Source organism: Thrips palmi, unplaced genomic scaffold (assembly GCF_012932325.1).
Source record: "Thrips palmi isolate BJ-2018 unplaced genomic scaffold, TpBJ-2018v1 HiC_scaffold_19, whole genome shotgun sequence".
Classification (NCBI taxonomy): Eukaryota; Metazoa; Arthropoda; class Insecta; order Thysanoptera; family Thripidae; genus Thrips; species Thrips palmi.
Genome location: NW_023144628.1, coordinates 2,117,055 through 2,132,859, shown reverse-complemented (window position 1 = coordinate 2,132,859; position 15,805 = coordinate 2,117,055). Strand labels below are relative to the sequence as shown.

General features: G+C 63.2%; 2 protein-coding genes across 3 annotated transcripts in view; one reads left to right on the top strand and one right to left on the bottom strand.

The window, feature by feature from the left end:
* LOC117646143 (calcitonin receptor) overlaps positions 1–15,805 on the bottom strand; it is a 29,503-nt gene that overhangs the window by 12,477 nt on the left and 1,221 nt on the right. The window lies entirely within an intron of this gene.
* Positions 12,120–13,609, top strand: LOC117646144. Of its 2 annotated transcripts, none has more exons than XM_034386877.1 (6): positions 12,120–12,257; positions 12,851–12,920; positions 13,010–13,059; positions 13,154–13,189; positions 13,274–13,373; positions 13,441–13,609. In XM_034386877.1, exons 1-6 carry the CDS (start codon positions 12,219–12,221, stop codon positions 13,533–13,535), a joined length of 390 nt encoding a protein of 129 aa, XP_034242768.1. In that variant the 5' UTR covers positions 12,120–12,218; the 3' UTR covers positions 13,536–13,609. The 2 variants fall into 2 exon arrangements, with proteins under 2 accessions (XP_034242768.1, XP_034242769.1); XM_034386878.1 differs by having other exon boundaries at positions 12,207–12,292.

Genomic DNA, 15,805 nt, shown 5'->3' with positions numbered 1-15,805 from the left:
CTGGGGACGAGGCGATTCATCACTCCAAAGAAGAAGCAGCCCGGAGGCGACACCGCCCCCGTCTTCGCGACTTCGAGTGGCGCGAAAACGGAATGAGGCTGGTCGGCGATGCAGCGGCGTCGCAGAATGCGGAGGCGCCGTCAGAGTGGCGACTCAGGCGGACGGGCCGTGGCGGTGGCGGGAAGCGGAGCGCACTCCGCAGCGCTTTGTGCCGATTGTCAACGGGCCCTGCACTGCCATGCATGCTGGGGGCGCCGGGCCCCGAGCTGCCGCGCGACAGGAAGTACGAGTTGTTGGCGTTCCGCGCCGTTCCGCGCTGTGCAAACTGTAAACCTCGCCGGCCCCGCGGCATCTGGGTCTGGCCGGGCCGGGCCGGCGGGGTCGCTCGGTCGCTCCGTCGGTCGGTCGCCGCGGGCCGGCTCGCCCCGCAGAGGTTTGCCCGAGTCTAATGCCGAGAACAAACAGCCACTCCCAAGTTTGATTACTTGACAAACAGATTCGCGATAGTGTAGCAGCAACTGCGGCCGAGCACTACATGGGGAAGCAGAGCAAAGTGTGGCGGTGACAGAGTCCGCCTCGCCGCGCACGTGCCGCGCGCGAATCCTTCATTGAAATGGAGATGGAACCACTGGAGGGCTGGCGCCGGGGCTGGCGCCGGCCAAACCGAAACACGCTTGCCCAACAACTTTGCGGCCCCGGCGCGCAGGCCGCGCAGCGCGGCCACGGCGGACAAGCCCCGCTGATGAGATGCCCCAACTTACCAGAGGTCTTTACCCTTTTGCAGCGGCGGACGCACCGCGGACAACAAGAAGGCGCGCGCTCAGGCTGAGCGTCGACGGCTTGGGTTCGACTCCGGCTGCTCTTGGATGAGCACTGCGTATGTGACCCTACACCATGGGCACAGTGCCTATACTCCAGGCGTCCCGCAGGTCTCGACGGTAGCAGTTGTTTGACTTACTTAAGGTTCAATTTTTTTCCTGTCGGTATTGAGAGTACGAAAGAGTAAACAAGAGTGAAAGAGGAGCGAAAGTACAGCAGGCTGTCTTGTCTGACGGCGAGCCCATCATAATTTCACGCTAAATAGCCCGCAGGGCCACGGGCCGGGGATCAGAGCGAGTTGCTGTTTTGTCTGGTCTTTAATACGTAAAGTACGACGTGCATGCAGTCGGCCGGCTGCCCTATACTGTGTAGTAGAAGCTGTGTGTGTGAGTGCGGAGTGTCGAGACTTTGAAAGGCCAGAGGCAGTGGAAGGTGGGTTTACGGCATCGCGGCGAGAAGCTCCCCAGAGCTCGGCTCGAGGGTCGAGCAGAAAGAACGTGAAATCGCAAAATAATTTTTTAAAAAAGGTCAACTTTTGTTTTAAAATTCACTGGTAAAACTAAAGCGTAACTCTATGCTTGAGTCAAGCATAAAGTTACGCTTGAAGAAGTTACGCTTGAAATCAAGCATACTCTGGAAATTCCCCCATGCACTTAGATAGGGGGAATCTTGGCGGATGAGCCTGTTACGCTTGATTTCAAGCGTAAACTGATTACGCTTGAAAACAGTGGGTAATACTACGCTTTAGTTTTACCAGTGTTCGAAGTCTATTTTCGAGACATAAAGGCCGCACCTGCGGGTTGTTACTTTCCCCCCGCTGCGTGTACATGCCCATCACGCTCGGGCCGCCCCTAGCGCCCCGCAGGTGTCCCTCCCCCTTCCCCCTTCCCAGACTGTCCTGCTAAAAACGGGCGGTGGCTCTACCAAGTTATTCATCAAACTCTTCAAACTCCGCCCTCGCCGTGAGCGGGGTGGGGCCGGGTGGGGCCGGGCGGGGCCAGCAGGGGCCGACGGCCGGCGTGTCTTCGGGGAAGCCCAACACACGGGGGCGGGCCGAGGGCCGGGGGGCGGCAGGGCAGGCCGGGGCTCTCTGTTGCCGTGCCGCCGTGCCGCTGAAGAGGCGATCGTCGAGCTGCTTAAGAGTTAATTGCGCGCAGCAAGCCTTGGCAAGCCCCGGCAAGCCGAGCCGGCTTTAATTACAAGTCTCGAGGCGCCCTCCCCCCCCCTCCCCCAACCCGGCGTGTCGCTCAGCACAAACGAATTACAATGAGGAGCAGTAAATTTGAGGTGAGCTGAGAGCGGGCGGGGGCGTGCCGCCTGCGCCGCCGAGCCCGGGCCGCCGAGCCCGGGCCGCCGAGGCACAACGAGCAGGCGGTCCGTGTGCACAGCGGGCCGCTCAAAGAGCCTCCGGTCCCAGTTGGTTCCCCGAGCGTCATGCGTCACCGCTTTTTTAAGCTCGCGCGTCGCGCTGCTCGCGGGACGTGGCGCGCGTGCGGCGCGTGGCCGGGGTCGTGTTGGCCCGTCCAATTTAGCGGCTGGATTTCGGGGTTTGGGGGCCGCGCCGCGCTGCCAGTGTAAAACCACGGCGGCGACGTGACACCGTGACACCGGGCGGCGCTGTGGGCCGGGCTGGAGGATGGAGGGCGTGTTTGAGATGCACGGCACGTCGGCGGGGAGCACGCCGAGCACGGCGTAGTGGCTTACTGGCTCCGATTGGAGGCCGGGGAGTGGCGGGGGGTGGCGGGGGAAGGGCAGGTGAGGTGCGTGCCGGGCGCATCATGGCCGCCGCCGTGGCCTGCGCGACGCGGCGCGACGCCGACGCCGGCCTCTTTCCCGGCGGAGCCACTGGCAAGCCGAGCAAGCGAAGCCCGCTGAGTTTTGTTTGAATTTGGCGGGACCCCTCGGCCTCCCTCTCCTTTGTCATTGAGACGCCGCCGTGGCCGACTCGAGCCGAGCGCGCCGAGGGCCGAGGGCCGCGCCCAGCCGCGCCTTACGCCGGGCCGAGCCGGGACGCGTCTTGGTAATCTGCGCCGCTCCAGCGCGAGGGCGGTCATGGGGGCGACGGGGCGGTCTGGACGCGGCGGGCCACGGCGGCGGTCGGGTTCAGAGGTATCTCTTTCGGCGTCCCGCTGCGCCCCGCCCCGCCGCCCCGCCGCCCCACCGCCCCGCCCCGCCCGGTCCCCGCGTGCGGCGCGGTGCTGGAAGTGGAACGTGGAACCGGCTTAAGGCGCCGCGGAGGGGAGATAATGGTTTCGCTTCTTGTTCTTGTTCCTCGCCAGCAGACTGATTCCGAGAGTCGTTTCCGTCGCTCCGTCTCCCTCGCACTCATAGGGCGTCGCCTTTAGGTGCGAGAGAGACAGAGCGACGAAGACGAACGGCGTGCAGGCCGCGCCCTTGCCACCCTTCCCTCCATCCTCGTCCCGCGCGGCGCGCCGCGTCCCCAAGCCCCGCAGCCTTGGGGTAGGGTGCGGCATGATTGGAGGAGAGCGAGCACAGAGAGCAACGCGCTTAAAGAGGACCGCGAAGCAAAACGAGAGAGAACATAAGATCTCGCGAATTAAAATCCAACAGCCCCCTTTTGTTTGCTCCGCTCGGCGCCGTATACTTTTTTCCCGATCACTGTTTTGATGGTGGCGTGATTTTTTACTGCGCCAATATTATAGACACCCCTTTGGAACCCTTTATTGTATGGCAGGGTTATGATTGTGGCTCCGGACTTACAGATTCACGCGGTGGGGGCCCTGGCCCGCCTGGCCCAGCCCCGCGGCGGGAACGAGCGTCCCTCGCCGTCCCTCGGCCAGCACCGGGACCAAGGCACGCCAGGGCACGCCAGGGCACGGCACGGCACGCCCTTCGCCGGACCGCTGATATCCATATACTTGAGTAAAACATTGCGGCCCGAGTTATGGACTATGCGAGCAGCCTTTACGAGGCGGGGCTGGCGAGGCTGGCAGGCAGGCGGGGCTGGCAAGCTGGCAGGCTGGCCGGGCGACGACGACGCCATGGCGCGAGGGCGTCGCGCCATAACCCGCGTTATGCCCGCATTCTCGCCATCGTCCGCGCCTGGCCGTGCCGCCTGGCCGTGCCGCCTGGCCGCCCTGGACGCTCTTGGCACACGGCCCCGAGGGAGACGACTTGGCCGCACCCCGCCTTGAGCCGGGCCGGGCGACTTTGCAGTTGCAGCAGCTTGGCCGACGTGAAGCACGGCCTGGCGCTGGACGGCCGTCCGCCCCAATCCGCCCGCAATGAGCCGCGCGGACAACAGGTTGCGAGGACAAGACGGATCGCCGGGCCTCCATGGCGTGGGCGGGGACGGCGGGGACGCCGAGTGCGGAGGCGGTGCCGCGCGGGACACCACCGGGACGCTCTGGACCGCCACCGTCAGCACCGCAACCCCGCCGCCCGGCCCGACAAACGCCGCCCGCTGTATCACTTCAAGTCCGGGCGAAATTTGGTCGCGTGAATAATGCGCAAGGCTGCGAGGGCGGCGCGCAACGGCCTGCCCACAAAGCGAGCCCCGCCGCCACGCCTCGGACCCAAAAGGGGCGAAGACGATGACGGCCTCGACGGCCTCCAGGGTGTCGAATGGCACGGTGTGTGGCGCCAAATGAGGGTCTTGGCCTCGGCGGCCTCCACGACCTCCACCTAACCCCGCGCATCTTACACCGGCCTCCGCGCGGCCTCGGCCAGATAGGCGGGTTGGCGCCGCCCGCTATAGGCTCTTGGCTCCCCCGGACAGGTGCCCCAGGTATTAAGTGGAGAAGCGGCCAGGCGGCCCGGAATCCCAAAGTACAGTCTGTAGAGGAATGCATTCCCCGGGGCGAGCCAGGGGCAGCCGCCGCGGCCACCAAGACCGCACGCGAGAGCACGCCCCAGGCCCGTGATGGGGAATGTGGGGGAGGCGCGGCGTGGCGCGGCGTGGCGTGGCGCGGCGTGGCGTGGCGCGGCACCAGGGGAGTGTTCCGAAGCGAGCGGTCAGCGAATAACATGGCCGGGGCGGCGGCCCAGCTGGACAATATTCCCAACAGGAGATATTGCTGCATAGCGGAGCAGCAGCAAGGGCAGCAGCACGAGACCTTGTCTCTTTCTCTCTCGTTCTCGTTCTCTTTCTCTGTCGTGCGTCCATCGGAGACTACGGCCTCTACTTCACGGTGGCAAAGTCGTTCTATTCCCGGGGATTACAGCCGGCCAAGCGGACGGACGGACGGACAGCGGCCGCCCAATCACAGGCAGGCAAGTTCCGAAGAAAAGGCGGATCTCCAAGTTTGCTAAATGTGGCCGGCCTGGTGCACGATCCACCCCGCACACACAGCGGCGGCGGGATGCGGCCGCGTGTGGAACGCCTAAGCCGCGCCGCGCGCCGGCCTCCCTGCGGGCGGACTAGGAGGAGTCGCCGCGCTCCGGACGCAGCCAGACATTAAGGGCAGCCAGGCCAAGCCGGCCCAGCCCGGCCCACCGCACAGTGGGCCAGAAGACCGGCAGAGGCGGCCAAAACTCCAGACGCGATTTAAGCTCCTGAGTCGCCAAATGGGACTCGAACCGAACGTGTGACCCCACCAATGGATTGCTCTCCGAACGAGGAATCCATCGGTGGGGTCACACGTTCGATTCGAGTCCAGCTTAGCGACTCTGGAGCTCAAAACGCATCTAGAGTTTCGGCCGCCTCCACCGGTCTTCTGGCCCACTGCACCGAGGGCTGTGTTGTGCCATCCACAATGCCGCAGGCCGGGGCCAGGCCTGGGCCTCGCACGGCCCATTGCCGCTCCATGGCCCCGCGGACCGCTCGAGGACGGCGAGGACCCCGTCGGCTAGGCCGCCGGTTGGCTCCATTTGTCGTAATCCGCTGGGAGCATCGCGCTGCCGGCGCGGCCCCGCACTCACTCATCCGCGCGACAAGGAGAACCACAAAGAAAACGCGGCGAGTTGCAGAGGCCATCCTCAGGGACGCAAGTTCGGCGCCGCGATATTATTGCGGACGCTCGCTCGCTGTTGCTGTTTTTCTGGCGAATTGGAAGGATCGCTAACGGAAAGTGGCGGCCTGAAAGGAATCGCGTGCGTCATCTGCCTCGGCTTCAGGGTTGGCCTGTCGAAGCCGAAGCTGCGGCTCCCAGGCGGCAGGCGCAGCGAGTCTCCGTCCTGTCACGGCCTCCCTCGTGATGTATGGCGCCCTGCTCCGCGCCCCGCCACGCCGCGCCTACTGCCCCCTGGACCCCATTCCGGGCGAGCCCACCCCGGCAGCAGGTCCCCGCCGGCCGCCGCGCCCCGCCCCGCCCCACCACATCGATCACGGGCGTGATCATCGCCATCCTGGACAGCGGGGCGTTAGGACGACGACGGCCACCCCAGCGGGCCGCCCGCCGGCTGTTATTCGCGCACGACAAAGGAGGCCTTGGGCAGCTTCGGGCCTGATTGGCTCTCACCTTCAGCGACGCCCGGACCGCCCCGCCGCGCTGGCAGCGAGGCTGGCAGACTGACAGGCCGGCGGCGAGGCCGTCAGACAGTGTCAGACACTCATGCTGCCGTAAACACAAACGCCGCCGTGGCTGAGCATGCCGGGGCGCCGTGTTCGACGCGGGCCTCCGATTTCATTCCCAAATGGCGCCGACGTTGGCGGCCCCGCGCTGTCGCCCCCGAGTCCGAGACGGCGGCGACGTCGCTTATCGCCGCGGGGGCAGTCCGCCTGCGAGGCACTGCGAGCGAGGAGGGCGCCGCGAATTATGGCAACAGGTTATCAAACAGGACGGGGCTCGACGCGGCCGAGGCGGCCGAGGCAGGCGAAACATCGACCCGGCCTGGCAGACACGGCGCGGCGGGCATGGCGGGCATGGCGGCCCGCGCACCTGTTGGATGGCGGAGAGGGGCCGACGCCGCGCTGCCTCGCACCGCGCAGCACCGCGCCGAGGCACTGGATGATGAAGAAAGCACGCACGGCGCCGCGCCACGCCGTGCCGCACTCTCCGCACCGACGGTGTTCAATTAGCCGAGCAGCAGCCATTTCTCCTACAAGCGCGCCGCCAAGTTGGAAAACTGAAAACTCAAATTGGATATCGGCGGGCCGACGGCAACTTTCGCGGAGCACGCGCACGCGCACGCGTGCCACACTAAAAATAATAACTGGAAACTGAGAGCGGGAAAATGCAACAACTTTCTAACGCGGATATGCGATCCGTTGTGACCCAGTTCCGAACAGACATTCGCCGCTTGGCTGCTCCGGCGCCCCGCTGCTGCCGGCCATTGTAATGAGTCGCACACTCGGGTCGCATCGCGTCGCCGGCAAGAATAAAACAAGCGAAGGCGGCCACCCTGGCAAGCAGAAACAAAAGTAAAAACAAAAACAAAAACACGAAGAGACGCCATTAAAAGCGACGTCCTGGGCGGCCGGGCCGAGGCCGGGCGGTGCCGGGATCGCAGCTGTCATCGATTGGCTCATCGTGCCCACGTGTACAGTGTACACGCCCGCGGCAGTGTCACCGGAAAAGGGGAAGGGGAAGGGGGGATGACGGCACTGATGCCCCGGCCCAGCCGATGGAGCCACGGCACTGGCATTAGCCACCCCTCGCTGTCTGTTTTTTCGCGTCGGACTCTCTCTCTCTCTCTCTCTCTCTCTCTCTCTCTCTCTCTCTCTCTCTCTCCCTCCCCCCTCCCCCTCGCGTGCGGCCCGACGCCACGGTCACGGTGCCACAGTGCCCCTCAGTGGCCCTCGGCACGGTCGGCGTGCACCGCCACACCGCCAACGCCGTGGCAGAGCCGCCCCTGACCTTACAGTGGCGGCCCCGCTGTCCCCGCAGTCCGCTGCAGCCGCGCGACCAGGAGCGAAATGTCACGCGGAGAGGGAGGCTGTGGGTGTGGACCCGCAGCAGGGGATGGCCAGCCAGCGGGCCGGAATCGATGTGCTTCAAACCTCAACCCGTCCGAACGTGGCGTGGCACGCGGCCCGCATCCCAGAGCTCCGAGAGCTCCGAGAGCCCCAGCGGCGGCATTGAGTACCTTTGGCGCGCCTTCGGCTTTTAGTGCGATTGCCCTTCGCATTTGAACCGGCACGCCACGCGCTCCAGTTGCCTCCAGAGCAGCGGCCTCTAGAGGTGGGGTGGGGGAGGGGGTAGGGGTGGGCCTCGCCTTGTCCGCCGGCGTGATTCGAACAAGTCCCACTTCAAAGGGCCCAAGGACGTCGCCGAGGAAGCCGTTTGCGGCGCCTCGCCCACCCCGCCCCACCCGTGTTCCAGTGCACTGCAATGCAGTGAGTGGTAAAGCCGAGCGCCATGCCGCCCTACATCTCTGCCGGGTGCGAAGTGCAGCCCGGGCCACAGCCCTGCAGAGCGCAGAGCTCAGCAGGACGTGGGCGACGTGCTCGCCGCGGGGCTCTGAGGGGCGCAGCGCAGGCACGGCCAGCATCGCCATGGAAACAGACTGCCGTCTGCAGTTCCCACTCGTCTCCTCCACCCCGTGCCGGCCGTGCCGGCCGTGCCGGCCGTGCCGCCCTGCAGACAGATTTCGAGAGTCGTTTCCGTCGCCCTGTCTCTTTCGCACTCATAGGTGCCCGCAGTAGGTCGGAGAGAGACAAGGGCGACCCTCGGAATGGGACATCCTGGCCAAGGCCCTGTCGGCTCTGCCTCGGCTCTGCCCACGACGGCCAGCAATGGCCAGCAAGGGGTTGGGCAGACAGGGCGGCTCCACTCCCGCCCCGGACCTATTTAGCACGCGCGTCCGATTCAGACCGGGCCGAGCCTGTGGCCGAGCCTGTGGCAAGCCGCGCAAAGTGTTCTCTCCGGCCGGAACGCGGAGAACGAGAGGGGAAAAAAGCGCACTGCTGGTATTCGAACCCGGGACGCTATCGGGGCACCGCGTGCATGCCGAAGCGAGCGGAGCAGCACTTCGGGATGGAGCCGCCGAGCAGGGAAGGCAGGGCCTGCACGCCACTCGACCCTGGCCCAGAATCGAAAAGTAATAACACATCGCTGGTGCGCCGAGCGGCCGTACGCCGAGCCGGGCCGCGGAGAGAGACAGAGAGACTGGCAGCGCTTCCGCCATTTTTGCAGAATGCCTCTGCTTTGAATTGGGGCGATTTGTAAGCGCGGCGAGGCCTATGGCGGCCTATGGCGGCGGAGGCCGTGATGTAGCACAATGTGGCAGGGCACGGCGCGCGGAGCCTCTCAAGGCTCCACTCTACATCTTCTCCCCCGCGTGTGTGACTACTAGTTGAGTTGCCGCCCGGCCTGCCAGCCAGCCTGCCTGCCTGTGCGGCCTTCCCCCATATCTGTCCCCCCGGTCCGCTCCAGGCTGCAGACTCCAGCCCCGCTCCAGCCCCGCTCCAGGCCCACTAAATCTCTGTCACGCGGCCGCGCCTGGAATTACGCATCAGTCTCGCTGGATCTCCTCGCCACTTCGCATTCACTTCCAGCAAAGCCCCCCGGGGAACCCGAGGGGAACCCGGAACCCTGGGCCGGGGTAGCGGCCTGGAGCGGGTCCCGGGGACCGGGACGGAGCTCCCGCGGGAAGGCCAAGCAGTGCGTGTGCAGCGACGCCAAGGCGAAGCCGTGCCGAGTGGTTCTAGCAGTGCGGCGCAGCCTCGGCCCGGCCCCACGGTGCAGTGGGAGTGAGGAGACGGCTGGGACCGTCGCGTCGCACCCTTGGGGGGCGTCCCGAGTCCCGCGCCGGCGTGGTGTCGTGTCGGACTGCTCAACAGTCCGGAACTGTAATATAAAATTCCAGTTTCTTGCGCGCTCGCCGAGGAGAGCGACCGTACTCCTCGGCGCGGCGTGGCGCGGCGCGTCTAGCCTCGCCACCGCAAAAGTTTTAAGAAGGGCGAGCCCTGCTGGGCTACACTATCCCCGCAAGCATCCCGCCGTAAATTGAATTTTTCTAAGCCTTTCTGGTTTATTTTGCCTTAACTCGGAATACGTACGAATTTTTTTTTTATAAAAATCGCTCAACCCTTGACAACTCACGAGAAAAAAAATGACAGAAAAAAAAAACAAATAGGGAAATTTGACGGTGTTGAAACAGCGACAGCGCCCCAGAATGTTTGCCGTGGCCCGGTGTTTTGTCCCTGTCCACTCCAGCGGGTCCACACGGCCCCACGCGAGGTCCACGCCGGCCGGGCTGGGGCCCCGTGGCCCTCGTTGCCGCTCACGTGCTGTTTTTTCTTCCTCCTCTGTTTTGCTTGGCTCTCGAGGCGGCGGGGCTGTAATGGCCAGATAGCCGGCCAAGGGAATTCCCAGTGCCTCTCCCTCTCCGTCTCTCGCTCGCACCTCTGCGAGCTAAGCCCCGGCAGTGCGAGCGAGAGGCAAGACCGAAGAAGCCCACTGTTCGGAAGCAGCCCCGGAGGGAGTCGACTCGCTTCCTTTCCTTATCAATCCCTCAGACCGCTCTGATTTTTTCCAGCGCCCCTCCTCCGGGGTCGGTCGGTCGGGCGGGCCGGAGGGATTCCCGGATTCCAGGCTTCCAGATCCCAGCGCTTCGAACGGAAATAAGCTACCTTGTTTCCCTTTAACGTGCCGCTGCGATGAATGGCAAGGCCGCCGGGATCTGCGAGACTCAGGAGGCGAGACCTAAAAGTTGATGGACGGCTGCCTGGGACGGCTCCCCCTCCTCTTTCTCTTAAAAAGAAACTTACTTATCTGACTCCGGTGCGCGCGCCGGCTCCCTGTTATACTTGAAATACGGAATCGAGCCGCATGCATGGCATCAACATAAAATTTGTATTCCGAGATTACCCAGACCAGACCTGAAGAAAAGTGCTTGAAATGAAATATATCCCGGCGCCCAGTGGAGCAACTTTCTTCCGATTACTAACCTATAAATCCCCGAGTGGCGCGGGAGAGGGAAAAAAGGGCGTTGCAGTGCGTGCCGCGTGCGCCGCCACTGACAAATGGCCGCGCAGGACACGCACGTGTAATACAGTCTCGCGCCGGGAAAAATGACGGCGAGATTCTTCGCCGGAGAAAGAGAAGGCGGCGACTCTGGCGAGAAGCGTCGCCGCGTCGCCGCGTCGCGCGCACGCCTTACAGTGTGGGGGAGGAACGGCGGCGGCAAAGTCGCGGCGGCGTATGAGCCCCGCCGGCAAAATACGGCTAAAGTTGCCGCCGAAAAAAAGGGATAAAGTTGAGCCGAAACGAAGGGCGAAGCGGGAAAAACAAAAGGCTGTCGTTTCCTTTGGGTTGCTGCTTCGCGCTGCTGCGAGCTGCACCGCGCTGGCGGTGGAGGAGGCCGTGCAGTCATTAAGGGCCGTCGCCTCGCCTCGCCCGTCGCTGCAGCACTCGCTGCACCCTCCAAAGGTGCTGATCGGGCACCATCGATCACGTCGTGAAAACTCCCACTGCTCGCGGCACTTCTCGGTCTCGAGGGCCTTCGCCGAGCCTTCGCCGAGCCTTCGCGTCCTGATGCTGCAGGATGCTCCCGGCTGCAAGCGCGCTGCGTCAACTCGCTGCTCTCCTTGGCCTGCGAGCCAGGACTCCAGCCAGGACTCGAGCCAGGGCCCGCCGAGGACTTCAGCCAGGACCGCAGCCAGGGCTCCAGCCAAGACTATAGCCACGACTTCAGCCAGGACCCCAGCCAGGACTTCAGCTAGGATCCACGCCAGGACTTCAGCCTGGACCCCAGCCAGGGCTCGAGATAGGACTTCAGCCAGGACCCGAGCCAGAACTTCAGCCAGGACCCCAGCCAGGACTTCAGCCAGGACTACAGCCAAGGCTGCAGTCAGGACCCAGGCCAGGCCCGCCCAGTCCCCGGGGACGTGGCGGCTGGCGTTCCCAGCGGCACGGCCGGCACGGGCGGACAGCCCGACGAACTGGGTCGCGACGCTCGCGATGACGAGGCGACCGCGACAACGCCTCGCGCCCGGAAGGGCGATCCTCGCCGTCTCTCTCGCACTCACGCGGCGTCCCGTGCGAGGGAGACCGCGCGACGGCGTGACGCTAGGCGGAAGCAGCGCCACGCGACGCGGCGCACAACGGACGCGTTCAAAAGGAAGCAGCACTTTTGCGCGCTTTTGAGGAGACTCGTGCCCGGTGGTCCGCGACCGCCGCCGCGTCGCCGACAAAGCTGGCTTTTGGTGCGAAATGAAGCGCCGGCCGCGCGGCGCCGCGCGCCCACTCACGGCGACGGCCCACTTCCGCAAGTCGCGAATCGCGGAGCGCGAGGCGCGAACGTTGACGTGCCACGTGACACGCCCTTGACGCGCTGACGGGCCGCCGCGTTGTCCGGCCCGCCGGCCGGCAGCAGACTCATTCCGATGACCGTTTGCGTCCCTCTGTCTCGCACCTACAGGGGCACCCCATGAGTGCGAGAGAGGCCGAGCGGCGAATCCCGGAATCAGTCTGCAGGTGAGGGACTTCGTCGCCTATTTAACCGCGCCCGCTCAGGACCGGGCACATTCAGCGGCCAGCAGCCATCAAGCCACCATGAAGCTCCTCGCCACCGCATCACTCCTCGTCGCTCTGGTACACTGTGATTCGCAAACGCTGAGGACATGTTGGTATGGTGCAATGCTGTGACATCGTACCACACGTGCAATGCCGCCCGGCCGCATCGCGCCTTTCGTGCCTTGCATCCCGAAAATACTCAATGCTCATGCATGGGACGGCATTGCACTTCACGTACGGTGCATAACAAGGGGAAATGACTGTGAATTTCGGTGTGTAGTACATCAAGTTAATTTCACTTGAATTGCTACGAATTTCGGGCAAAAACTGCTAAATTTTTAGAAGAACTTCGATAAATTTTAAGAAATTTAAGAAAATTTCATTCATTTGTGAATTTTGGTATGTACAAATGTGGATAGAGGTGTTTCCTCTTGACGCAAAAGCATTGAACCGATTGGTGCGATGAAAATGGGTTCAAACGGATCGCATCGACTGACGCTGTACGTGCTTAAAGCGTTTGGATTCTGAGTGCAGGACGAACGTTTATGACAACGTTTAGTTTTAAAAAGCTTTCTCTTTTGAAACGCTATGCGGGGAAACAACATTCATTGTCTTGCGTGTCGAGGAGTCGGAATGTTCTCGACCCTAAAGATTGCACTTGGTTTGGACAGGCCGTCGCCGTGCTGGCGAACCCAGGCCCAGGCTCCACGGCCTGCAAGGCCAGCTTCCCCGGAATATCCGGTAAGTGGCCAACCCACAGGCTTGAACAAATTAAGTTGAATAAATTGTTTGTCATGTCTAAATGTTCTGATTTGGGGTAACAAACAAAGAACCGCTCAAGACCTTCGCCGAGACGGGAGAAGCTACTCAGGACCTCAAGGTAAAGGAACTCAGGAGGAAAATCCACATAGCGCCAGAATAATGGAAAAGTCTCCCGAAAAGTCGTCTAATGTTTCCTTCTCCTATTCCCGCAGTGCTTCATGAGCTGCGTCATGCAAGACAAAGGAAAGGTTGGTAGTGCCCCGCAGTTGGAGGCTGTGCCGCGATACTTGAGGGTTACAAATGAAAACGAAAACCCTTGTTGCTCTGTGCAGATGATGTCCAACGGCACCATCACCATGATGGAGCCGTCAGCCGATGCTCCCCGCATGCCCGAGTCCCTCTCCAAGGCCATCGCTCCCTGCTTCGCCATGAGTAAGGACCCCTCATCTTTGCTTCAAAACTGAGCTTCTACTCGCTAACTCCTATATCTCTTGCCCAGCGCCAACCTCGGACCTGTGCGAGACCGCGTACCTGCACAACAAGTGCCTGTGGGACAACGACCCGGACAAGAAGTTCATCCGCCTCTTCCAGTAGACAGCCGCAGAGAGCGATGCCACCAAACCACGCCGATTAGCCCCCCACTGTTAATAAATAGCGTGCATTCAGTAGACAGCCTTTTCATTGCTCGCCTTGTTTTCAAAACCGAAGAGGAACCGGGAGGGCCCGCCCTGGCTGACTGTGCCCTGCCCGGCCTTGCGGGAGTCCCCCGAGGGCCGTTTCCGTCGCTCTGTCCCTCTCGCACTCACGGGGCACGCTCTGCGAGTGCGAGGCAGACAGCGGCGAGCCCCACTCCAGCCTGCTGCCGCCCAATTGGACTGCAGCACCTGCAGCGCCGCCAACGGAAGGCGACCGTTTGAAACCTAATCGCATTTCGCGCCCAAAGTCGAGTTTGGCCGAAACAGTCGGCGGCGCACCTCGGTTAGAGACCTACCTCGGTCAGGCGGCGGTTCGGCCGGCGGTCCCCCCCCCCCCGCCCCTCTGCGACGGATTTCCGCCCCCGCCCCGCCCTTGCTCCGTCCGCGCGCTGGACCTAATCCTTGTGGTGATTGCGCCGAGTGGGCTTATGGAGGCGTCCGCCCCGCCCCGCCACACCACGCCCTGCCACGCCCCGCCACGCCCCGCCACGCCACACCACGCCCTGCCACGCCCCACCACGCCCAAGGCCTGCCTGCCCGTCCAGGGACTGCCCAGCAAGACAGCCTCATCACTGCACCTCCAACACCCTAGCGGCACACCAGACACACACACACACACACACACACACGCACGCACACGCACGATAACTTGCGAAGAAAAAAACAAACAAAATACGACGGCAAAAGAAAAAAGCGCAGAAGCCGATAAGTTTGCCGATCCGAACACATAGTGGCCCAATATAATGCCAACGCCCTGCTGCGGGTGTGAAGAGGACCGCCGGCCCGGTCCGATACGCCCGATACGAGACCAGAGAGAGAGAGAGAGAGAGAGAGAGGGGGAGAGGGGGGGATGCTAGCACGACGGCGGCGCGCGTCGAGTCCCAGCATCGCGACGGCAGGTCAGGTCGCGGACACTTTGGATGCTAATATCGGGAGGCGCTGCTCCACTGCGCCGACCGCGACAGCAGCGCACGACACGACAAGGGCCTGCCGCTCCACTTGTACCGGCTCCACTCGGCGTATGTGTGCGTGTGTGTGTGTGTGTGTGTGTGTACGCGCGTGTGGTGCTTGTCACTGCGCCGAACTCCGCCGCTTGGAGCGCCACTCGTATGCACTCCCGTCGTCCCGTCTGAGTCTGAGAGGTGCGCGGCCTTGTACGCCTAACGGCACCGAACGGCACCGAACGGCACCGCCAGGGCCAACAGCGGCACCGCGATGAAGGCCGCCGTCGCCGTCATCGAAATATAAACCGTGCTGCATGAAACTCTTGGACTGATTTTTCACTCTTGCAGTTTCTGTACTAGTATTATCGTGTTAAGTAAATATACACCAGCAGCCGTTTCTATAAAAAGGCAACGCTTCCCCTCTCTGGACTTTCTTGCTGTTGTTGCTGTTGTTGTTGTTGTTGTTGTTGTTGGGAGGTGCCGCCGGTGCGGGTCGAAAGCACTTTTTGTACCGACGACGAAACGACAGCAATTGCACGCTATTTCAAGCCACACGTACAACGCGCGCGCACACGCACACACAGACACACACTGCGGGCACACTACTCGCGCGGGCTCCGTTACCGCGTAATCGAGACATATCGATTGCCACTAGAAGCTAGCGGCACTGCTACCCGGTCGCCAGAAACGGCAACGGCCCAAGCCAGGGCTGGCACGGCTGGCACGGCCGGCACGGCCACGGCCGGCAAACACGAGGCCTGCCAGTGCAGTAGTACCACGGAATTGGCGACGGCGGGGCTGCCGTTACTTGACTCGAGGCATTACTGTACTGCTGGGGGGAGCTGGGGGGGGGGGCCTCGCCCGCCTGCCTTCCTGTTGCCCGCTCGCTCCGTCTCTCTCCCTCTTTCTGCCATACTTGATCTCACATTCATGGTCCCCAAACACACACACACATGCACACGAGGGGCGCAATACGTTAACGCCGGCCATACGGAACAAAAGACTGTGCAAGCAAAAGCAAGGCGCGCAGCGCGCAGTGAGGGTGCACTGGGAGGAGGGGGAGGGCGCCGAGGGCGCGGAGGTCTCTATGGCCGTGGCGGCGCGGGGCAATCTCGTTACAGAAGCAGCGGATCTCATTACAGTAAGTTTCCCCTGTTGTTGCCGTGCCGCGCCGCGCCGCGCCGCGCCACGCCGTAACTGGCGAGGGCGTGAATGGAGCCGAGGT